At 44.6% G+C, this 24,742-nt stretch overlaps 1 protein-coding gene across 2 annotated transcripts in view; it reads left to right on the top strand.

Annotated features, from left to right (window-relative positions):
• Nucleotides 1–16,820, top strand: part of KDM5B (lysine demethylase 5B) — an 877,335-nt gene extending 860,515 nt beyond the window's left edge. For both annotated transcript variants that reach the window (XM_078644101.1, XM_078644102.1), the window contains one exon: nucleotides 15,855–16,820. In XM_078644101.1, coding sequence (XP_078500227.1) covers nucleotides 15,855–15,992 — 138 coding nt within the window. In that variant the 3' untranslated portion in view covers nucleotides 15,993–16,820. The remainder of the gene's footprint in view (nucleotides 1–15,854) is intronic.
• Nucleotides 16,821–24,742: the final 7,922 nt, after the last annotated feature.

Raw genomic sequence — 24,742 nt, 5'->3', positions numbered from 1 at the left:
CTCAACCTTCTTTCTTTCAGTTTCAGGTAGTGAAGGACTTTTTACAAGGGTTAAAGAAGGTTTACCCTCCTATCCGACCTCCTTTGTCTCCCTGGGAGATTCAAGCTCTCTGTTCTAAGGAACTATACATGGTTTTTCATCTCAATAGGGTCGTTCTGAGGACCCACCCCTCTTTCCTTCCGAAGGTGGTGTTGGACTTCTATGTCAATCAATCCATCTCGCGGTCTACCTGTTTTCCTAATCCCATTGCACTAGCAGGGAGGTCCCTTTATTCTTTAGACCTGAAAAGGGTTTTGAAATTCTACTAAAGCAATTAGGAAATCTGATCAACTGTTTATTACGGCACAATCGGAACAGGTTTTCCAGCCTCCAAGCGTTCCATCTCCAGGTGGATTGTGTCATGAATCAAACTGGCTTATCAGTTACCACAGTCGCCTCTTTGATATATGCCCACGGCTCATTCCACAAGAGGAAGCAGCTGCAATGGTTTTTCTTAACAATGTACCGATTGCTGAGATCTGCAAGGCAGCCACATGGAAATTGATACACACGTTTGAGACACTATTGTCTCGACTCAGATATCAGAGCAGACACTCAGGTAGGCCAAGCCTCCTTGAGAAATTTGTTCCAATGCTGAAAAAGCTTTGATTGTTTGGTCATGTTCGAGGCATGTGGGCTTCTGAATTCATATCTGTGCATAGATCGCCGCCTAGTGTTGGGTCCGGATGATTGCACTTTGTTGTCCTGGAAGAGACTTCGAAGTATCACAAGATAGGTGACTCCTCCCCTGGACTACAGTGCGCATGGGCATCTTCTCCATCCTCAGATTGGTTTTTTTCCGCCATTGGGTTCGGATGTTACTCCTAATACTCCAACTTCGGAATCGAAACAAAACTTTTCTAAAGGCCAAAAGGCCTTCGGCTTCAACGGTATTGTCCTCACTCGGTACCTCTTGACTCGATCAAGCTTTCCATCTCGACTCGGTCGTCGACACGGGCCGTTGGGCCTTTTTGACAACACGTGAGCCTGCCGTCGATGGAAAGGAGCCGTTCAAAAGGTGCCCACAATGCCACTCCAAGTTCCCGCATACTGACAAACACACTATGCAACAAGTGCCTTTCCCCAGACCATAAGGAAGAAACCTGCACAGCCTGTGCCCAATTTCAGTCAAAGAAAACCCTACGGATTCGACGGGCCGCTAGGCAAGAGATGCAGAGACAGGCACTGGAACCAGACAACATCTTCGATGAGAACTTCCAGAAGCACCAGACTCTGACCTAGAGATCGTCACCGTCGAGGACTACTCAGACTCCGATGACGAGATCCCACCGGGGCAAATCGTGAGTACACTGCCCCCGACACCAATTACCCCGTTACCTAAGGCTCCAGTCGAGGCATCGCCAATAGGCCTTAGCCAAGATCTGAAAAAACATTTGACAGCCCCGCCTTCTGCTCGGCTCTGTAACCGAAACCTTCAGAGACCCCAGGGCCAAGTAACGTCATCCCTAAGAAGGTTCCAGAGCCAAAAAAGGTAGTCGACCCGAAGGTCGTCAACCCAAAGAAGGCCGTACAGCCCAAAAGCGTCGACCCAAAGAAAAGCGTCAACCCAAAGAAGGCCGTTTAGCCAAAAGGCGTCGAGCCAAAGACAACCGTCGACCCGAAGAAGGTCGTCGCACCGAACAAGAACACCCAGCCGAAGGGCGCCGAACCAAAGAAGGTCGTCGACCCGAACAAGCCAGCTGTACCGAAAGTCGCCGACACACCAAAGGTCGCCGACAGAAAGGGTGCCGTACAGAAGCCTATCGACCAAAAGACAAGTGCTCCAAAAACACCAGTCGATCCAAAAAAGACCATCGACTCGGCAAAGGACAGTCAACCAAAAAAGCCTGTCGAGCACAAGAAACGTGTCAAACCGAAAGACCCGGTCGACCCGAAATCACTTGTCGAGCCGAAAAAAGGGCCAGAGCCGAAAAAAAGCACAAAGACACCAAAAGACATCGAATCAGAAGGTGTTATCGACCCAAAAAAGTCAAAACCACAACCAAGGACTGTAAAGGAAGAACTCTTCCGTCCAGATCCATGAGACGACCAGGCAAAAATATATATTAATCCTGACACTGGTAAAGTCACAATCCTGCACAGGAAGAAGAGGCCACTGGACACTGGCTCTCATTCCCCTATTCCACTAAAGAAGAAGGACTTTGGGACTTCTCCCTCTAGACCCTTCATTCCTTTCTCTCCCATTATGCCTACACCTTTTGCTCCTTACTCTCCTTCTCACTATGGGGACAATGAGGGGAACACAGGGGAGGATCCACAGCCTGAATATGATTATCCACCAGATCCTGACCCCCAGAATGAACCATGGGAGGAGCCAACTGACCCTTATAACACCCATCCCATCCCTGATGTATCCTCTTATCCAACTAAGCCGTCACCTACTGATGACACCATTGTTTTCAACCAACTAATAGACAGGGCAGCGCAGTACCACAATGTAGACATGCATAATGACCCTGTAGAGGAAGACTTCTTATTTGACACCTTCCCTACTTCAGAAAAAAGTGTCAGAACACTGCCTATGTTAAAGGGAGTGTTAAAACACGCACCTGACATATTTAAAGATACAGCCAGGGCAAGGGTAATCAATCCCAGGATTGAGAAAGTATAGAGCAGCCCCTACAGAACCTACCTACATGAAAGGGCAGTTAGCAGTAGACTCACTGATAGTTGCTAATGCACGCAAAAGGGCCAACTCGCAGACAACGGCTGAAGCACCTCCCCCCGATAAAGAATCAAAGATACTAGAGGCCTCAGGTAAAAGGGTAGCAGCACAAGCCTCCAATTCATGGAGGATTGCGAATACACAAGCTCTGCTAGCCCGTGACGACAGGGCACACTATGACCAGCTTGAAAGCTTAATGCAACACCTACCTGAGCCTTTTAAAGCCCAAGCTAATGACCTCATACAGGAGGGAAAATTCATTACAAACGCCTCCATCAAATGTGCGCTTGACGCAGCCGACACCACAGCTTTAAGAACGAAGTGCAGTCCGCCATTCTTAACCAGCCAGAAAATCAGGACTTTCTTTTAGGCCCTGCTGTCGACACCATTTTAGATAAAATGAAAAAGGACACAGAAACCGCAAAGTCAATGGGCGCATTGCAGTTTCAGCAACATAGAAGTTCCTTTCGAGGCTCCTCATACAGGGCAGCTACACGAGGCAATACCTCGCAAACTTCATCTTCATACAAAGGCAACACACAAAGTTCCTTCACCAAAACCTCCAACATAGGAGGTTATAGAGGCAACAATAATAAGGGAAGAGGACGTGGAGGCAATAACACCAGAGCCTCCACTGCCACAAAACAATGACTTCATCACGCTACCTCCAGACCACCTAACACCGGTCGGAGGCAGACTCCAACAATTCCTACCTGTCTGGAACGCAATTACCACGGACAGATGGGTGCGACAAATCATCCAGTATGGCTACTGCCTGGAACTCACTTCTACCCCACCAAACATACCACCCAGACCCGTCCCATGTCCAAAGAACACATCACCCTGCTACAACAAGAGGTGAAATGCATGCAGGAAAAGGGGGCCATAGAGCCAGTCCTTTTCCAACATCAAGGGACAGGAGTATACTACCTATACTTCCTTATTCCCTAGAAGGACGGTTCCCTCAGACCAATATTGGACCTCAGACCCCTAAATCAATACATACTGTCTGAGCACTTCCATATGATCACACTCCAGCAAGTGCTCCCGTTGCTCCAACAAGGAGACTTCCTAGCAACATTGGATTTCAAGGACGCGTATTTTCACATACCCCTCCACCCAGCTCACAGAAAATATCTCAGGTTCACAATAGAGGGTACTTCGGACTGGACTGTTCCCATGAGGCACAGGGTCAGAGCTGATTTGCATATAGCCAGTGTCTAACCCATGGTGGTGTGGAGTGCAAAAAAACAATGGATTTAGGCCCAGATCTCTGTACTGGGTGAATGTATGACATTGTTCTACATTCTGTCCAACTGTGTTTTTTGCTTTTTTCACAATAGAGGGTCAACACTACCAATTCAAGGTTCTCCCCTTCGGGGTAACCACAGCTCCAAGAGTGTTTACAAAATGCTTAGCGACAGTAGCTGCACATCTCAGAAGGCAACACATCCATGTGTTTCCGTATCTAGACGATTGGCTAAAACAAGTGAAATCGTACCAACAGTGTGCAAGAGACACGTCTCAAACACTTCAGCTGCTACACAGCCTAGGGTTTTCAATAAACTACCCAAAATCGCATCTGCAACCGTCCCACACACAACAATATCTGGGAGCCACTATAGATACCTCAGTGGCAAAGGCATACCCAAACTTAGCGAGAATAGCCAGCATGCAGATGCTCATTCGCAAATTTCTGCCACAACACTCTCTGCCAGCTCGAGTCTTCATGCAGCTCATAGGCATGATGGCCTCCTGAAGATTCATTGTCCCCCATGCCAGACTTCAAATGCGTCCATTGCAAGAACGCCTAGCACGGCAGTGGAACCAAGCTCAAGGACAACTAAAAGACCTAGTGTTGGTAGACAGTCGCGCTCCCAACTCTCTGCAGTGGTGGAACCCACAAAATCTTTCCAAGGGGCGACTGTTCCAAGAGCCAGTTCCTCAACTAGTGCTAACAGCGGACGCATCACTGACAGGCTGGGGAGCCCATCTCCTTCAATACACAGTACAGGGGCTCTGGACAACCAAGCAAAAGAAACTGCATATCAACCAACTAGAGTTGCTAACGATATTCCTAGCCCTGAAAGCATTCCAAAAATACTTGTACAGCAAGACTGTTGATCCGGACAGACAACATGACCGCAATGTACTATATCCAGAAACAAGGAGGAACACACTCTCCACAGCTGTCCCACCTGGCACAGAGCATATGGAAGTGGGCAATTCCAAAAGAAATCTTTCTCCTAGCAGAACACCTTCCAGGGAAAGGCAATCAGATAGCAGACCTGCTCAGCAGGCACAGCCAACAACTACATGAATGGGAGATTCACCCCCAAGTTCTCCAGCCATTCTTCAAACAGTGGGGTCACCCAGACATAGACCTGTTGCCACAAAAGAAAACTCGAAATGCCAGTACTTTGCCGCCAGGTTCCCACATCCGTTGTCACAGGGCAATGCGATATGGATGAACTGGTCAGGCAGATTTGCGTACGCTTTTCCCCCAGCACCGCTGATTCCGCTGGTGGCACGCAAAATGCGGCAACAGTCACTCACACTAATCCTAGTTGCTCCCACATGGGCGAGACAGCCGTGGTACACAACGTTCCTGGAGCTTTCAGTAGTTCCTCATCAAAGGCTGTGCCTCGCACCCCATCTTTTAACTCAGAACAATGGAGAAATCAGATACCCAGATCCCAATCAGATGAACCTAGCGATCTGGCTCCTGAAGTCTTAGAATTTGGATACCTGAACTTGCCACCAGACTGCATGAACATCATTAAGGAGGCAAGACGACCAACTACAAGAGCGTGCTATGCAGCTAAATGGAAGAGATTTGTTATTTACTGCAACAATAACTAAATCAACCCATTAGATGCTTCCATACAAAACATTATATGTTACCTGCTACATCTTCAAATATGCAACCTAGCATATTCTTCGATAAGACTACACCTCGCTGCTATAGCAGCATACCTTCAAAACAGGGAACACCTTTCACTGTTTAGAGTACCAGCAATCAAAGCTTTTATGGAGGGTCTTAAAAGGGTGATCCCTCCAAGACACCCTCCTTCCCCAGTCTGGAATCTAAATATAGTACTCACCAGACTTATGGGACCTCCTTTCGAACCTCTACACTCATGCGAACTGCAATTCTTTTTTTTTTTGTGAAAACTTTTTATTGATTTTATAACACAAACACAAACAACTTGCAAGGAAGAAGAAAAAGAGACATCAATATACACAACGTTGCATCACATAGTGTTGGGGCGGGAAGGACAATCCAATGAGCGTTCGTTCTATCGAGAAAGAGTTACACAGTGGGGGGGGGGGGGGGGCCAGAAGAAACAAATTGCAATCAGTATACAATAGTGTGTGGAGGAACCCTCGGGTTACGGGGACATAAGTTTAACATCAGGGTCAGGGAGAGGAGAGGTACATATATCACCACGATAAGTGTTCCACTGAGTCCATATCTTTCCCCAATTCCGGGGGGTACCACGAGAAATATACACAGTTTTTTCTCTGAACATGCACCAGTCCATGTTTTGTTTCCATTTCTGAAGTCTGGGCGGGCCCTGAGCGCCCCACAATTGCGCAATGTCTGTTTTGGCAATCATGTTGCCCAAGGTCACCCACCGAAGCTGCGACACGGAGTAATCATTCGGTTCCCATACGTTCAGCAGGCATCTCCTAGCTTCCGGCATCGATCGCACCCCGGTAACCTCACTCATCACCTCGTGCACACGGGTCCAGAATCGCACTATCTCAGGGCACTCCCAGATGATATGTAGAAAGGTACCCAGGAGACCACAGCCACGCCGACACAAACCATCCACAGAGAAGCCCATATGCACCAAACGGGGACCAGTGACATACACTCTATGTAGGATTTTAAGTTGCACAAATCCAAGGCGCGCCTGGATGGCCACCTCTTTAGGGGAGGAGATCGCCGCCTGCCAGTCCTCATCGTCCAGCTCCAGCCCATCACCAGTCCAGACCTCTCTAAGTCGAGACAGGAGGTCAGACCTGGAGTTGATTAACTTTTTATAAATAAGCGAAATCGTACTATCAGGAACATGTCCGTCCAGTACCCTGTCCTCAAGCGGGGACGACTCCGGAATCTCCACACCCGAAGGGAAGACCGAGAGCACCGCGTGGCGGATCTGTGCATAGCGAAAGAATTCGCGATCGCTCAAAGCGTACTCGGTTTTCAATTCCTCAAACGTCTTCATTCTCCCCTTGGTCCAAACATCATCAATCCTGCTGATACCAATCAAGTCCCACCTATCAAACCCCCGGGACTGCCAAAGTGAGCCAAGTCTATCAGAGGCGTACAGGGGGGTGGCACGAGTCAGTTTATCAGTCCACCCAAGCGCCATGGAAGCATGTCGCCATACCTGGACGGCCGTCCTAGTGGGGCCCGTCACCGAACTGCAATTCTTAACGTGGAAGGTGGCATTCTTGATTGCCATTACCTCACTCAGGCGAGTTAGCGAGTTATAAGCACTAACAATTCAAGAACCTTTCATGTAAGTACATGCTCACAGGGTGGTTCTTCGAACAAACCCTAAGTTTATGCCGAAGGTTGTATCCAATTTCCATATTAATCAATCAATAGAACTGCCAGTGTTCTTTCAAAATCCACAGTCAGTAGCTGAAAGAGCCCTACACACACTAGATGTAAAAAGAGCACTGCTTTATTATGTGGACAGAACAAAATCATTTAGAAAGACAAAGCAATTATTTGTTGCTTTTTCACCACAACATAAAGGAAATCCAATATCAAAGTCAGGAATAGCCAGATGGATAGTTAAATGCGTTCAAATATGCTACCAAAAAGCAAAACGCACTTTAACAGTCTCCCCAAGAGTACACTCTACAAGAAAGATAAGGGCATCCATGGCTTTCCTAGGGAATATTCCTCTTGAAGACATTTGTAAGGCAGCCACATGGACTACCATACACACTTTCACAAAACACTACTGTTTAGACGTGCAAGCAAAACAGCAAGCTGCAGTAGGCCAGGTTGTCCTCAAAACTCTTTTTCAAACTGCTGCAGCTGGCACAGCTAACCACCGCTAGAGGAGATACTGTTATACAGTCTATACACAGATATGAATTCAGCAGCCCACATGCCTCGAACGAAATATGCTACTTACCAGTATGCATCTGTTCTTGGCATGTAGGGCTGCTGACATTCATATCGCCCGCCCTCCTCCCCGGTGCCTGTTGCAGCTGCAGCATTTGCTTTTGCATGGCCATCTCTTACTTTCCTATCTCCATCTCTGCCACAATGGCGAAAAATAATCTGAGAATGGAGAAGATGCCCATGCGCACTCTAGTCCAGGGGAGGAGTCGCCTATCTCGTGATACTTCGAAGACTCTTCCAGGACAACAAAGTGCAATCATCCGGACCCAACATCAGGCGGCGATCTATGCACAGATATGAATGTCCGCAGCCCTACATGCCAAGAACAGATGCATACTGGTAAGTAGCATATTCCTTCTCATTTGCCCGCAGTCGGAGGATGGGCTTGCTATTCGATTCCGTGCTTATGACTATTGATGAGGATCCCCTGGAAGAGAAGGATAATTTACTTAACGGTAATCCTAGTTCTCTTCCAGGGGTATCCTCATCAAAGTCATAAACAACCCACCCGCCTCCCCAGACAAATGAAACTTCTTTAAGCTAGATCTTTGTGCCCGGACTCCGCTCATGGGTGGGAATATTCATTGCTTACGACTTTGATGAGGATACCCCTGGAAGACAACTAGGATTACAGGTAAGTTGTAAAACATCTTTATTCGATTCACTGAATCATCAAAGCAATAAAACTCATCAATTACATTAAAATGTATGTATAAATAAGATAAAAACAATGTATATGAAATATGTTGATAATAGATTCGCTAGTTATAAAGTGCAGTTTTCTGAAGTTCTCAACATAAAATGCTTTTTCAATTAGTTTTAAATTCTAGCAGCCTATAGGAAATATTTATATGGACCTACAATCAAACAGTAGTAACACTTATAAATTAATAATTCCTAGATACGTTATTAATCATGGGCATTATACATTATAAATAGTAAAGCATCTACATGATCCAGCTATATAATATTTATCACAGAGGTACCCAGATGTAAAAAAAAAAATAGGAGACAACTCCTGGGCAAGACCAAGCATCATATATTTGCATATTCCCTCACATGTCAACATTGTAAACCTCGTTTTAATCTAATAAAATTGGCCGACAGTAGGAATCTGCTCAACCCGAATACGACCAACCTAGAGGTATCTGTCTGAGAATGCGTAGCATTTCAGCGTACTGTCTGATGCCAAAATTCCTACCCAATGGGCGTATCCATTTTTTCCTTGGGATTTCATAACCAGTACAGAAAAATAAAACATGAGCTAGGTCTTCTTGTCTACCCAAAGCACACTCAGTGCAAAAAGAATCATTGCCCTCATCGGCTCTTTTCCCCCACCTAGACGTAAATTTCTTAATTTGCAATGTACCGTATCTAATAGTACTTTAGCTAGTAGGGACTCAATGTCATCCAGGTAAGTAACTTATCCTTCTGTTCTCTTCAGTATCTATTACAGAGCGCCTTGGGGCTTGTATTGGTTGAAGTGGAGTTTTCCACCTAACTACTTATTTCCTATGAAACCCATATTTCTTTTGGTCTTTGATTTGTGAGGGCCGGGCCCAAGATATTCTGATTGTTTTGGACAGGCCAAAGAGGTTATGGTATACAGAGCTTGTGGAATAACTTAATGTTCGGGGCATATGAGCTGCAGATCTCGCACTGTGCATTAGATCGCCACCTGGTGTTGGGCTCGGATGATTGCATGTTGTTGTCGTCTTGGAAGAAGTCTTTGTAGTCACGAGATAGGTGACTCCTCCCTTGGAAGCACAACCATAGCTCCTTGAAATCCAGAGGCTTCCACTCCAGCAGTAGATTTCCCATTTGGTGGTCATGACACCTAACTCTAACCTCTGTCCAACACTGATCCTATAACATCTTAGGAGAAGATGCGTCCTGTGCCATAATCTTCTCTGCAGCAGCATGTTGTTTCAAGCACACTAATCTGCAGTTTGTTCGTTCCGCCTCCCTCTGGTGTGCCATTAACCATTGAGGCCTCCAGGTGACTCTCTCTCCTATGGTGCTGACTGACCACAATCGAAGTCATCCTGCTCCGCTAACAGCTTTGCCAAGTGCTTGTGCGCCTACGAGAGCCTGTCGGATGTAGAGGTGGGCAATTACAAAAACAATTGCTAAGGGTGATGGACTATATATTCTAGATTAACAGCCTCAATAATGGTAGTTGAAGTGGATGGAGGACATTTTGGGGTCATAATCACCCATCATTCAAGGCCTCCCAACGTGTTCTGCATGATGAAAAGGCAGATTATTTGCTTCTATCTTGTTAAATTGATGCCTGTATCTTGATTTGCAGAATGTTAGTAGCTTAGACACCTCTCTGAACTCTGTCCTGGATTAGTCTTTATGGTGTCTATTTTGCAGTTGTTTCAGTATGTTGCACAAGTCCTGAAATTGCAGCTCCCCACTGAGATGAAGGCTGACCTCTAAAAAAAATGTATGTATGCATGCACTATTTGTAGCACAAACCTAGCCAAAAGCCAGCTGAACATTGTACAGAATCAAATATGAACATAAAGTCAACGAGTGATCGAGGTTGCTGGTTTGTCGATTGACTATTCATTGTGATGTGGTGTTTAAAGAGATGCGTCTTCTGCTCGTTCCTAAATTGATGCAGTGTTCAGGTAGTCAGGATGGATACAGGGATGTTGTCCCAGATCTTAGATATATAGATGTAAAAAGCCTGCTGTCTTTCTTTAGTTTTTTGCACTTCTTGGTTTTCAGTCGGGTGGTGTTCTGGCCACAGGTGCGCCATGTGCCAACAGGGGAGTCAGTGGAGCTCCAACAGGACAGGGTGCATAAAATGCAATTATGGGGTGCTCCTGTAGGTGTTAACCACCATCCAGATTTAAAGGTATGAGGGTTTGAACAGCAGTTCCTAAGTCTGGAAAAATAGTTTCTTTTTCATAGACCAGTGAGCTGCTACCAGAACATGTGTGTTTTTGCAGTGTGTTCCTTGATGGTGATGCCAATATCCAGGGTGAATCCAAGTGACTTAGCATGCGAATAAAATTGGGGTTAAAAAATGTCAAGGTTCATGTCATTGAGCCAAATTTGTACTATTTATTACTTGTCATTTTTGTGCATATAACTGAAATTCTCCCTTAGTTGAGCTTCAGATAGGTGCTGGATTTCCAGATCTGGATGAAGTGGAGGCAGTGTTGTAGGCGTTTGATGTCTGAAGCAGAGGAGACTCATGTAGAGTGGGGTGTGACACAGCCCCCTGCAGCCTAAGCACTGCAGTGGGGACCCCCAATCCTTCAGGGGCCCCCAACCATTTCAACGGTGCCCCATTCTGCCCAAGGCCTATGGATATCTGTGAGATTTTGGATACTCTGGGGTCCATTTTTCATTCACATTTTACAGTGGGCATCATTTTTACATTGCACCATTTATGTAGAGTTGTATATCATCAGCATATTGGTGAACCTTGATGCTGTCATCTGATGCTCTAGATAGAGGTTGAAGATAACATGATACCATATGGAACCCAGAGAGACTCTGGAAGTGATGGGCATATATTGCGACCTGGGGGTGGCCTGGTTAACATACTGATGCTGGGCAGAAAGACCGGAATAAAACCAGTGAAGAACATTGCCAGTGAATCCCATGGAGGGTGGTGGACTGGTCGACTGTGTCAAATGTAGCTGAGGGGTCTAACAACATCAGGAGGCTTCAACTGCTTTAGCTTGGGACCTCTAGTCTTAAATATTTGCCAGGCAGCCACATGGGTATCTTTCCATTCTTTCACCAGGCATAACTACATTAATGCACAACTTAGCAGAGGACCATTTTGCCCGCTTGCTCCTGCAAGACTTCCTTGTGTAATGTCTGCTCCCCGAACAATTCTCATTTCAGGGAGCTTTGCTTTTGTATTGGTTCCGAAGGTGAGGCATCTGTAGTTAGACGTATCCATCAGAAGGGTACTACCCGTCAATTACACTCTTTTTAGTGAATACTGAATACTGACTATAGGTTCTTCACCAACCGGACACTTTTTCCTGTTTTGTAGTGGACTTTTATGTTCTAATCAGGTCCCAAGTTAGCTGGCTTGCACTGCAAATAAAAGATAATGTTCGAGGCATGTGAGCTGTAGATCACATGCTTTGCATAGCCTGCCATCTAGAGTTGGGTCCGGATGTTTGCACTTTGTTTTTGTTCAAAGAAGTCTTTTCTAGTAACGAGGTAGGTGTTGACTTTTTTGGGTGATAGTACGCATGGGCATCGACTCCATTGTTAGATTGTTTTTTTACGCCTTTGGGTTCAGATGTGAATTGCTGCCCTCCGGTTCAGCACTGTTTATCGGGTTCACTAGGCATCAGTGTGCTTAGGTAGCTCCTTTATACAGCTGCATGTCGTCCTGTTTGGAGACAGGACGAAGTCGCAGTAGAGGTCTGTGGTCCTACCTGTCAACGTGATATAGAAGAACTTGTTTGTGCTTATAGGGAATTATGGCACCACAGGATTGAGTTACACTTATTGTATTTTCTCTCAAAATGAATTCTTATGGTGCTAAAGGGTGTGGAGATCCACTAAACTCCACAAATTAAGCACAAGGCCTTAAACGCAACTGAACTCCCCAGCACACGTATCAGGTAAGATATGGTTTCCCTCCAAGTTAAAAGGCAAGTACAGTAATTGAAACACAGAATATACACAATTCTTTTTTCTTTTGTCTTGTTCACGCTTTATTCTGGTGTTCTTTTTTTTTTTTATTTTTTTTTTATAAACCTTTATTAATACAGAAAGGATATACAAAGCAGGGCCTACAACCGATCCGGCCGGCCACGATACGATAAAGCAGTCAAAGAATCCAAATTAAAAGTCACAGAATCAGACGTAAAGAGGTGCGTTCAATACAATCGTAAAAAGGGGGGGGGAGGTAAGAGGATCTAGACGGCCAGCAATCAGGAGCAAAATAAGGTTACTTTTATATTATAGCAATAAGGCGTATGACAGGCTCAGCAACAACAAAGAAGCATCCGGATTCCCAAAACAGATCATTAGCAACAAAAGGATAAAGGGCAGCAATGCAGAAGTGTCAGCACTGTAAACATCGATATAAAAACAGATGTGGTGACCACAAATCAATATGCAAGTAGTAACAACTTTGCATTCCCACCACCCAATAGCACATTGGATACAGAACAGGGGGGCCGGAATAGCGACATCAACAAAACTAGCCCGTCATACTAACCTTGGGAGAGAAGGAAAAGGGGAGAGGGGAGAAGAAAGAGGAAAGGGAAGGAAAACACAGACTAAAAGAGAAGAATGCCGCGCTGAAACAGGCGCCCCGTAGCGAGGAACATATAAAAGAACAGGAATAGTAGCAGCGAAAAGGGCATGGGAGTCGCAATAGAAAGCAGCAGAACTATAAAAGAAGAGCAGCGATGTTATAGACCCCACCCTAATCATACCACGGAAGGCAAGGACAGACGCGGCACTCTCATAAAGATACACAAAAGGGCCATAGAACTGAGAAAAATAAAACATCAAAGAAGACCCAACCCACCCATCCCACCCAGCACCCCTGCAGAAGGCTACGGCCTACCCTCCAAACAGCGCGCCTGTCGCCCTAAACCAGAACCCGAAATGTAGTAGAGACAAGAGAGAAAAGGAAGAAAAAGACAAAAAGAAGATATGAAAAAAAGGTAGTAAATAGGAGGGAGGAGCATGAGGGCAGAAATAAATACGGTCGGCCACAGCCCTCCGCCCAACCATACAATCATAATACGTGTGCACCAGAACGACACGAACTCGAGCGCCACAGAACTTACAGAGGGGTCTCCCATAGCACTATGGATATGAGCCACTTCGTCACGAATCCGTATACCAATAATCCATCGGGAGCCGTGCATCTTACCCCAATCCCTTCTTCACCGCAATTACCACCCACCAAATAACAGTGTGAAGTGAGCAACACGATGCGAGGCAAGCACACAAATGAAAAAAATTACAAGAAAGACGCAGGTCAGAGAGGTCAATCAATAAGCAAGTGAACAAAAGGTCAAATAGGCAGTTCAAATGTCTCAGCAACAGCAACAGGGGCAGTAAAAGACAAGAGTTCAGTCCCGCAGATCGAAAAGGCGGGGGTGTGCTAGCAAAATAGAAACAAGACCTCATCAAGGCAGAAACAAGCATCAGTCCACCATTTTTCTCAGGCACCCGGGGATGATCGGGCCTCCGCATGACATCCAAGTCCCCAATTTCCAGACATCGAAGAGCAGGAGGTTCCAAAGCCGTCGGCCTGTAAATCCGTCGATGGACAGTAGCAGCATCCTTCGGAGCCACCGAGGGGGGCGAGGCAATGGTATCACCAAGGCAAGAGGGGACCATGAAGCGTCCACCCAAGATGGCGGCGGATCGCAACGAGTCTCCAGGAGCACCGGGGGCCAAGGTCGCGTGCAAGGATCGCAAAGCATCAAGAACGTCGCCAATCGTAGGCTCACGCCCACATGACCATGCTCCCGTGCAATCCAGCAACCGGAGACCGCCATCAAGAGGAAATCCACATCTCAGGTCATCGGCAGCCATTTTGTAGAATCAGCCCCCTCACTTCTCTCCGCCACTCCCGGAGCAGTCCACAAATGTAGGACTTTACAGATGTCCGGGGGGTCCCAGTAACGGCCGCTTCGGTGCAGAAAGGAGAGCCGCCCGAGGCGGAGGGTCGCCTATACGAGAGCTGGCGCCCCTCAAAGGTAGAGCGCGAGGGTCCAGGGTCGATGGACGGAGCAGCGGCGGGGGGACCCCTTCACACGGTCAGTCCACGGAGCATCGCGCCCCGCACCAGCCTCACGGCCGCCAAGGTAGGCCCGGTTCAGGGTCACCGGGAAGTTCTCACAGTGGCTCTCTCCAGTGGTGCAGTCTCTCGGCCGGGGCCGACGGGTACAGCAACGCCGGGCCGGATCCAATAGGCGATGCCCCGGTCCCAGCTCTACGAAGGCCACGGTCCCCTCGGGGGGTACAGCTCCGGAACCACTGCAAGCCGGAGCCTCCAGGTCAAACGGTGAGTGAGAGCGAAATGTTGCGTTTCTATTTCTTCGAAAATATGTCATCTCTGGGCAGGATATGCAGCAGGATATGTGAGTCAGGACAGAGGGCTGACGGAGCCGAGCTATAAGGCGACCATTTCGCTCGCGAGCTTGGCTCCTCCCTATTCTGGTGTTCTTGGCCACAACCAACACGTGTTTTGTCGCTACAGGGTGTGATCCCGCGACTTTCTCAAGGCTATACTGTCCAAGTATGCGTTTTTTTTAATGTGGTGTTAATTCCGACTCACACAGGGGTTAACTATACGGATGCTACACAGACAGGATACCGCACACCGTACTCTGTCTGCTGCTTGGGAGTTTTTGCTGAACTCTGCTGCGCTAGAACGATATTGCCTTATCCTTGGAGGGTAACCAGATCACATTAATCAGAGGACCTTATTTTGGATTGATCAGTGATATTTAACAGAACCCCTGTGTGGGTCGGAATTAACACCACATTAGAAAAAGGCGTACTTGGACAGTATAGCCTTGAGAAAGTCGCAGGATCACACCCTGTAGCGACAAAACATGTGTTGGTTGTGGCCAAGAACACCAGAATAAAGCGTGAACAAGACAAAAGAAAAACGAATTGTGTATATTCTGTGTTTCAATTACTGTACTTGCCTTTTAACTTGGAGGGAAACCATATCTTACCTGATACGTGTACTGGGGAGTTCAGCTACCTGTCAACGTGCAGGAGCCATTGCAAAAGTTTTTAGTTTTTCTAGCATCAGCGAAGATTTACAAGGTAAGGAATATGTGGTTCGAGTATCAATAAGATAGACCGTTAAAAAAGGTAAGTAACTTATTCTTTTGTGGGCTTCAAATTGAACAACATGTTGACAGATATGGCTGCTAATTTCCAATAGAGCACTGAAAATAATATTTCTGCAATAATTCTCAGGTTATTTGTTTTTCTCTTTATCTTTAGGTAGATTGGGTCCAATGTGATGGCAGTTGCAACCAATGGTTTCATCAGGTCTGTGTTGGAGTTACCTCAGAAATGGCAGAAAAGGAAGATTATGTCTGCATTCGGTGCACAGCAAACAATGTTATGAAACGAAAATAGAACTTATTTTGCAAAACATTCAGGACTTTAGTAATTGTTTCCTTCCCTCTTACCTGCTCACTCCTGACCTCCCACCCCTCCTTCCATCCCTTCGCAACAGCCACAGGACTAGGTTCTACTGCAAGACTGCAATTGGTGCTATTTCTACCCTCTTGGGAACATTTTTCAGAACTCTTTACAGAAGACAGACTTTTTTGGACAATTTTGTATATTTTTCTTACGAGCAGTTTGTGGTGGTGTTGACAGTAAGGGCGGGGTCTGTTATCCTGTTTCTCCAGCCAGGGTTTTCAGTGATTTGGAGTCTTTGATACATGCACCTTTTAATGTACAGAGTTACCACTCATACCTCAGCATGGGATTCACCAAGCCACTCCTCTCAAGTCTCTGGTGCTGGAAAGGGAAGAACAAAGCAGGTCCACAAATTCTATTAATTCCTCCCTGGAATTGCTGCTCTCCTTACAGCATCCTAAAAAAAAACTGTTACCCTTTTTGTTTCTTCCTACACCACCCAATATCCCTCCCACACCTTGACCCATTTTGTTATTTTTTTTTTGTAGACTAGTTTTATTTATCTGAGCAATAACCGGTATGTCTGGTTTCAGTGGCTGGAATTGAATTCTAAACGGCGTGTTGGTGCTTTTAGCATTGATTGGTATACAGAACGGAGATGTTTAGGGTTTAGTGTAACTGACAAATTTGTGGTGTAGCAGACAGGAGATCTGTGAAGTTAAAACCACACCTGTACTTTGGCTTTCCCTTTTTAGGGGGTAGCTTGTTTCAAATGTTGCAGTTTATATTGTGAAATAAACCCTTGGTTACCTTGTAAAATCAGCGTTGTGTTATTTACCAATTATTACCTTCCATTCATTTGTGTTGTGTGAAATGCGGGGTGCTGACATGGGGTGTCTATAGTGTCTTAATATGAATAGTAGGTCCCTTCTGGTCTCTGATGGACTTCTTAGAAGAATGATGTAATCATTTGGGTGTGTCTGGGTGTAGTTTATAAAGTTCATGATGCAGTGCGTACAGTTAGTTAAAGGTTGCACTGTGAAGAATGAAGACGTGCACTACAGAGCTTCTTGTGTGGCATGGTAATTTGCAAGCTACCAGGCTGGGGAGGACGCTACAACAACAGACAAATTAGCTGATCAAGCCAAAGTAACGAGAGTGCTTTCCCTGAGAGCTTGCCGAAGTGCATCAAACTAATCATGTGTGCCATGTGCGCCTCAGTCGGAGTGAAGCAGTTGATGGTTGGCTATGTGGAGCAAAGAGCCACTCCAGCCAGTGCAAGACTTTCGAAGAATGCAAAGGCCCCACGGAAAGTTCAGTCACAGCCCGTAATATGCTGGTATGACTGAAAGAGGTGCTGTGGCGCAACATAACAGGCAGCATACATACAGCATGACAGCTCTAAAGGCAGCAGCAACCATGTACAGAGAAGCACGAACGTCTGCGAAAGCCAGATGCAGACAAGCGCACCAAAAGCAGAATCATCCAGGTGCCACGAAACGCTAATAGCAGTGAAATCCAGGTATGATGCAGAAGGATGAGAGTAGTGACAAACCTGTACAGGAGACCAACAGTTACTCACAGCCTAAGATGAAAAAGAGGCCACACAACATCAGATCGGCTGCAACAACACTGATGCAAGCATGCAGCTGGGGCTCAGAGATGGTATGAATGGAGCAGGTCCAAGCGGGCAGCCGACGGCCCCAGAGCAAGCCCTGCTCTCAACAGCAGGAAATTCCACAGGTGGTTATGATGCCACCATGTTCTTAAAGCTGCCACTACCAGCCAAATCCGGCAAAAACAGAATATTGGCCCGTCATTGTGTCATGGCCTAGGAAAGCATAAGATCATGAAAGTGCAACTTCATATCAACGAGGACATTTGCCCTGTTGCTCAACGACATCATCAAATTGCTTTTCACTTGCAGGAAGCTGTCGAGAAAGAACTGGAAATGCTGTTAAAACCTGGTATAATTGAACGCTCTACTGGTCCGACACAAGGGTTTTCACCCATAGTGGTAGTGCCCAAAAAGGACAGTGGAGGTGCCGTGCACATCTGTGTTGACATGTGTTAAGCTAAGAAGGCAATTGAGAGAGAACAACATACTGGTCTGCACATTGCAGATATGATCCCACAGCTGAATGATGCCAAAGTATCATCAACTCGAACTAGAGGAAAACTGCAGGCACATTACCACCTTTTTTACCCGTAATGTTTTATTAAGTTAAAAAAAGACTATGTTTTGGGGTTGTCATCAGCTGCAGAACATTTCAGGATGTCATTAGCAGTATGATACAGCCTATTACACAAGCGCCTAATTATAGTGATGATATACTAGTATTTGGGGCACACTCGAAAGGAACATGACAAAGCCTTTACGCAAGTATACTGATTGCTGATGCTGGTCTCACTTTGGAAGCAGTAAAGTGTACGTTTCACAAAATAAAACTCAAATTACTTGGGCATATTTTCTTCGAAAAGGGGCTGACACCAGATCTGGCTAAATTACAAGCCTTGTCCACTACTCTGCTACAAAATGTGACCATGCTGCGATCCTTCCTTGGCATGGTCAATAACTGTTCCAGGTATATTTATGATTTTGCCACAGTTTGTGCCCCGTTGATAGACTTGACAAAAAGGAACGCTGTGTTCCATGGGTCACCATAATGCGACCAAAGCTTCAAGAAAATCACACATGCAATTGAGAATGCTACTGAAATGGCTATTTTGATCAAAAACATTATACTGAGATTGTAGTAGATGCTAGCCCAGTGGAGTTGTGTGCGATCCTTGCCTAGCACAGTGGACGCAATTCCCAAAGGCACATTGTGGCTTATGCAAGCCAGAGTCTGTCGCAGACCTAACGTACTAGCCGCAACCTGAAAAAGAAAGTCAAGCCTGTGGTGTGGGCTTGTGAACACATCCATGTTTTTATGTAAGAAAAATAACACCCTTATCACTAACCACAAAGCTTTTCTTACTATTTTTAGGAATCCTAAAGCCAAGATGCCCCCTTGTATCGAGAGGTGGGGGTTGCAATTGCCTGAGTATGATTACACTATTGTGCATAGATCCGAGAAAGAAAAAAGATCAGCTGACCACTTTTCACAAGTGCCAGTACAGTGCCACTGTACAAAGGCTAAAGCGGCTGAGGGGGCGTGACCAAGTTGGCAGCCGGATGAGACGTGACCTCGAGTCTCTCCGATGCCTCTGACATCCAGCATCATGGTTGCTCCCCAGTGCCAGGCGTAATGACGAAGGGGACGCAGTACAAATATTCTTGGAGTAGAAGCGGATGCGAAAACGGCAAGCAACACCGGATGTGGATGGATTGAGAAAACTGGACCTAACAGCGTGGTGCTTGAGATCGCGGAATTGGACGGCGGCCTGCCCGGCAGATAGATGTAGGAAAGTGGGTTTCTGTTGTAGTTCTCTTCCAGGGGATCCTCATAAATGGTCATAAGCATTAGAATATTCCCGCCCATGCGCGTGACCCCGGAAACACAATAATATATGTGCCCCACATATATATATAATTTTATTTATATTTATATTCACTGAAAAAACCATAGGTTATAGACCATATATAGTTAGGAATTAGCATTTACAAAACCTTGAAAATTCACTGAAAAAACCATAGGTTAGAGACCATATATAGTTAGGAATTAGCATTTACAAAACCTTATTTTACTCACACAAAACCATTGAAATTCGCATAGATAGTTAGTTGCACTAACTATATATCGCGCACCCGCAATCCACTGCTGATCATGTCACATATTACATCATTCATGACATGGTCAGGGACATCACTGATGACATCACTGATGACCTCTCAAATGACATCACTGATGACATCTCAAATGACATCACTGATGACATTACTGAGCACATCACTGATGACATTATTCATGTGATAATATGATGAACCTTTTCAGACTCTAATATAACCTTAGATACACTCAGTGTAAACAGACACTCACAGACTGTCACTCATCCATGGAGTTACTCACACACCTATTCAGTCATGCAAAGAATCAATCACACCTCCATTTTCTCAACTATACAGTTATACACACCTTACTTATTCAAACATATACTAACACATATTTACTCTCTTATACAATCCCTGATACAAGTTCACAATGATCCATACAGCCACTCACACATTCACTAGCTCTTATGCACAGTTATTTATATATGTCAACTGTCACATGTACTGTGTTTTACATATGTACTTACTTTGACATGTAGGAATCTTCGGGGTCCGGTTTGGAGGTCATGACTAGGTTGATCAGCGGGTCGGAAGCGCTGAGGGCGATGTGCCAGGTCGCTCCGATCCCCTCCCGAGACCCATGGTGCGAGTAGCGCCCCTTTTGAAAGTGCAGTTACACTCCAAAATTACGGAGTATTTTTGGAATTGAGTATTTTTACTCTTCCATAATTTTTATGCACTTTTTTCACAACTTTTCACTTTCACGTCCCCAGGTTAGGGTGGGTGATTAGAGAGCCCATACCGCCGGGGTATAGTCCTGATGAATGCCACGGTAATATACCACCCTTATGGCTGAAACATGTTGACTGTAATGAACTGAGTATATTCTGTATTTCACCAACCTTGAACCTTGGCATATAAATACAGACACGTAATACTCTTTATTTTTGTGCCTCAGGGATCATTTATTAAATATTTTTTTCGATACCCTTGCTTCAGGCACTTTTAAAATTTCACTGTAACTAAGAGCACGCCCTCCACACACAAAAAAACCTGCTCCGCAGTCTTTCTGGCGTCGTAGCACACCACAGAGGCACTCGGCCTCTGTCGGTGGGGCCCGATGATGAAGCATGACACTGACTAGGTCAGTGTGTGAGGGCTTTCTTGATCATCCAAATCGGATGTGAGAATCTAATCTTGTGTTGACTCCCTGAATTGTGGTCTGTAGTTTACGCTTATACTGATCAAGTGTTTGATCTGACCTCTCTTTTCTTGTTTTTGTATGACTAACCGGGGACTAAGAGAGTGCCTCATTCTCCCTACCTCTCCTATTGTTATTGAACAGTTATTTATATATGTCAACACTCACATGTACTGTGTTTTACATATGTATTTACTTTGACATGTAGCACTGAGATATCCATTCACTCACCAATACACTCATGCACACAGTCAACCGCCCATACAGCTGTTTCCACATGCACTTTTGAACCCATACATCTAGTGAATCAACTGCTCACACATCTATGCACAGAGTCATACACCTCCCAGCCACCCACACACACACTCAGTCTCCCATACAAATACTTGGGCAACCAATCAATAACCCATATAGTTACTCATATAGCTACTGATCAACACATGCAGCATTTTATAGAACAACAGACATAATGATGCACAAATTAAGACAATTTAGTCACAAACCCATGCACTCAGTGAGACACATTTAATCACTCACTCATACAGTCAGTCATGCACCTACTAAATCCTTCATCCAGACACTTATACATCCACTCATTCTTCAATATGTAAGACATATTTTAACTTTACAGAAATACACAGTCACTGGATGTTGTCATCAGTGATGTCATTTGAGATGTCATCAGTGATGTCATCAGTGATGTCATTTGAGATGTCATCAGTGATGTCATCAGTGATGTCACTGACCATGTCATGAATGATGTAATATGTGACATGATCAGCAGTGGATTGCGGGTGCGCGATATATAGTTAGTGCAACTAACTATATATGCGAATTTCAATGGTTTTGTGTGAGTAAAATAAGGTTTTGTAAATGCTAATTCCTAACTATATATGGTCTCTAACCTATGGTTTTTTCAGTGAATTTTCAAGGTTTTGTAAATGCCAATTCCTAACTATATATGGTCTATAACCTATGGTTTTTTCAGTGAATATATCTATCTATATATATATTCACTGAAAAAACCATAGGTTATAGACCATATATAGTTAGGAATTAGCATTTACAAAACCTTGAAAATTCACTGAAAAAACCATAGGTTATAGACCATATATAGTTAGGAATTAGCATTTACAAAACCTTGAAAATTCACTGAAAAAACCATAGGTTAGAGACCATATATAGTTAGCTGGACATTTTATTGACATAAAACCAATGAAATTCCATATATAGTTAGTTGCACTAACTATATATCGCGCACCCGCAATCCACTGCTGATGATGTCACATATTACATCATTCATGACATGGTCAGTGACATCACTGATGACATCACTGATGACATCATCCAGTGACTGTGTGTTTCTGTAAAGTTTAAATATGTTTTACATATTGAAGAATGAGTAGATGTATAAGTGTCTGGACGAAGGATTTAGTAGGTGCATGACTGAATGTATGAGTGAGTGATTAAATGTGTCTCACTGAGTGCATGGGTTAGTGACTAAACTGTCTTAATTTGTGCATCATTATGTCTGTTGTTCTGTAAACTGCTGCATGTGTTGATCAGTAGCTATATGATTAACTATATGGGTTACTGATTGATTGTCCAAGTATTTGTATGGGAGACTGAGTGTGTGTGTGGCTGGCTGGGAGGTGTGTGACTCTGTGCAGATCAATGTGTACTTGTATCAATGATTGTATAAGAAGGTAAGTATGTGTTAGTATATTTTTGAAAATGTAAGGTGCTCTATGTTTAACTGTATAGACAAGAAAATGGAAGTGTGATTGATTCTTTACAGGACTGACTAGGTGTGTGAGTAACTCCATGGATGAGTGGCAGAGTGTGAGTGTCTGTATAGGTGTATGAGTGCATATGATAGTGTTGTAAAGATGAGTGATTGTATGTATGAATGATTGTATGGGTGAATGAGTGAAGGTGTGTGTAGACGTAGGAATCAGTGAGTACGTATGTAGTAACTACTATTGGTGTGTCAATGGTTTCAAAAATTATACTCTGTATTTAACACTGGGTGAAACAGAGGTTATATTAAAATGTGAGGAGATGCATTGTATTGTCACATGAATGATATCATCAGTGATGTGGTCATTGATGTCAAATGAGATGTCATCAGTGATGTCATTTGAGATGTCATCAGTGATGTCATCAGTGATGTCACTGACCATGTCATGAATGATGTAATATGTGACATCATCAGCAGTGGATTGCGGGTGCGCGATATATAGTTAGTGCAACTAACTATATATGGAATTTCATTGGTTTTATGTCAATAAAATGTCCAGCTAACTATATATGTTCTCTAACCTATGGTTTTTTCAGTGAATTTTCAAGGTTTTGTAAATGCTAATTCCTAACTATATATGGTCTATAACCTATGGTTTTTTCAGTGAATTTTCAAGGTTTTGTAAATGCTAATTCCTAACTATATATGGTCTATAACCTATGGTTTTTTCAGTGAATTTCAATGGTTTTTTAATAGCAAATATCATAAGCTGTCGAATGTCAAGTACGTGGTAAGTAAAAACATTTTCGTGTTTATGCACACTGATCTGCTTTGAATGCTGCCCCCCACCCCTCATTTCTATTAGGAGTACTCTCTCTTTGCAGATAGTGAAGGGTAGTTAACGCAGCCCTTTGCCCCCTTTGTAATCCGTCGTGCCTGCTTCTCTCTCCATTTGATTGATTGTTCTCTTTGGTTCATTCTCTATTTACAAACAAGCACAGAGTCGCAATACTCTGTTTAGTCTTTGCAGATAGCGAAAAACCGTGTAAAAAAACAAAAGGAATCGAGCAAAATCAGTAGGCCACTAATGGGATCTCTTTTTGACCTCGCTAAAATAGAAACATTAGGAACAACCTGTTGAAAATAGCAATGCGTATGTACATAAGCGGCGTTCATTTGTGTTCACAGTACCCCTTGTTGATTGTTTGAATCGAGCATTGAATTGTTCGAAGTTGGTTCTCTTAAGGATCTTCTCTGCCTGCAAACGAGGAAGAATAGGAATATTCTCTCTCCCTTTGCAGATAGTGAAGGGTAGGTAACGCAAGCCTTTAACACGTCGTACCTATTTCATTCCTCATTGATTGATTGATTGTCCGAACATTGACTGTTTGGGAATTAGTTCTTTTTGGAGGTATTCCCTGTTTGCAAATAAACGTAGGAAAATCTTTGCAAGTAGTGAAAGGGTACGTAATGCGGACCTTTCTCCCCCGTTGTAATCTGTCATGCCTATCTACTCCCCACTGATTGATGCACCTGTTTCACCCGGACCATTTACTAGACATACGTCATCTGGCCCGACCAGAGAGCACCCCTAGTGAAAAGGACATATGCAATAATAACGAAGTGATCACTGTATCCTGTTAACAGAAACTTTAGCATGAAACAACCTGGAAAGAAAAGAATAGGAAAACGAAAATCAGTAGGCCACTGATGAACATGAACTTTTATTAAACAACGAACAAAGAAACGATAACATAACGTAATGATAAAACCTGTTAATGTCCTAGAAACAAGAAAACGTTAAAATATGCCATTGGTGAGAGACCAGAAAAACAGTAAGAGAAACCAAATCACCCCTCGCTGTCCCACCGCCTGCCACGCCAAAAAAATCGATAGACTAGGGAAAATGCAAGTCAGTAGAACATCCGCCCCCACTCTGGAAACTTCCAAGGTGGAGCAGGGTTCCGGCTACGCCCAGCCGGGAGCAGCCCATATAAGGCAGGTCCTGCTGCCACGCCTCGGCCAGGAGATCCTAACGTAGGGTGTAGCCGGAGGAGAGGCCGAGACCAGCGGGACCCGGCCAG

The sequence above is a fragment of the Lissotriton helveticus genome, chromosome 5_1, assembly GCF_964261635.1.
Source record: "Lissotriton helveticus chromosome 5_1, aLisHel1.1, whole genome shotgun sequence".
Lineage (NCBI taxonomy): Eukaryota > Metazoa > Chordata > Amphibia > Caudata > Salamandridae > Lissotriton > Lissotriton helveticus.
The sequence above is the reverse complement of the archived record's forward strand: the minus strand, read 5'-3'. Positions and strand labels throughout refer to the sequence as shown.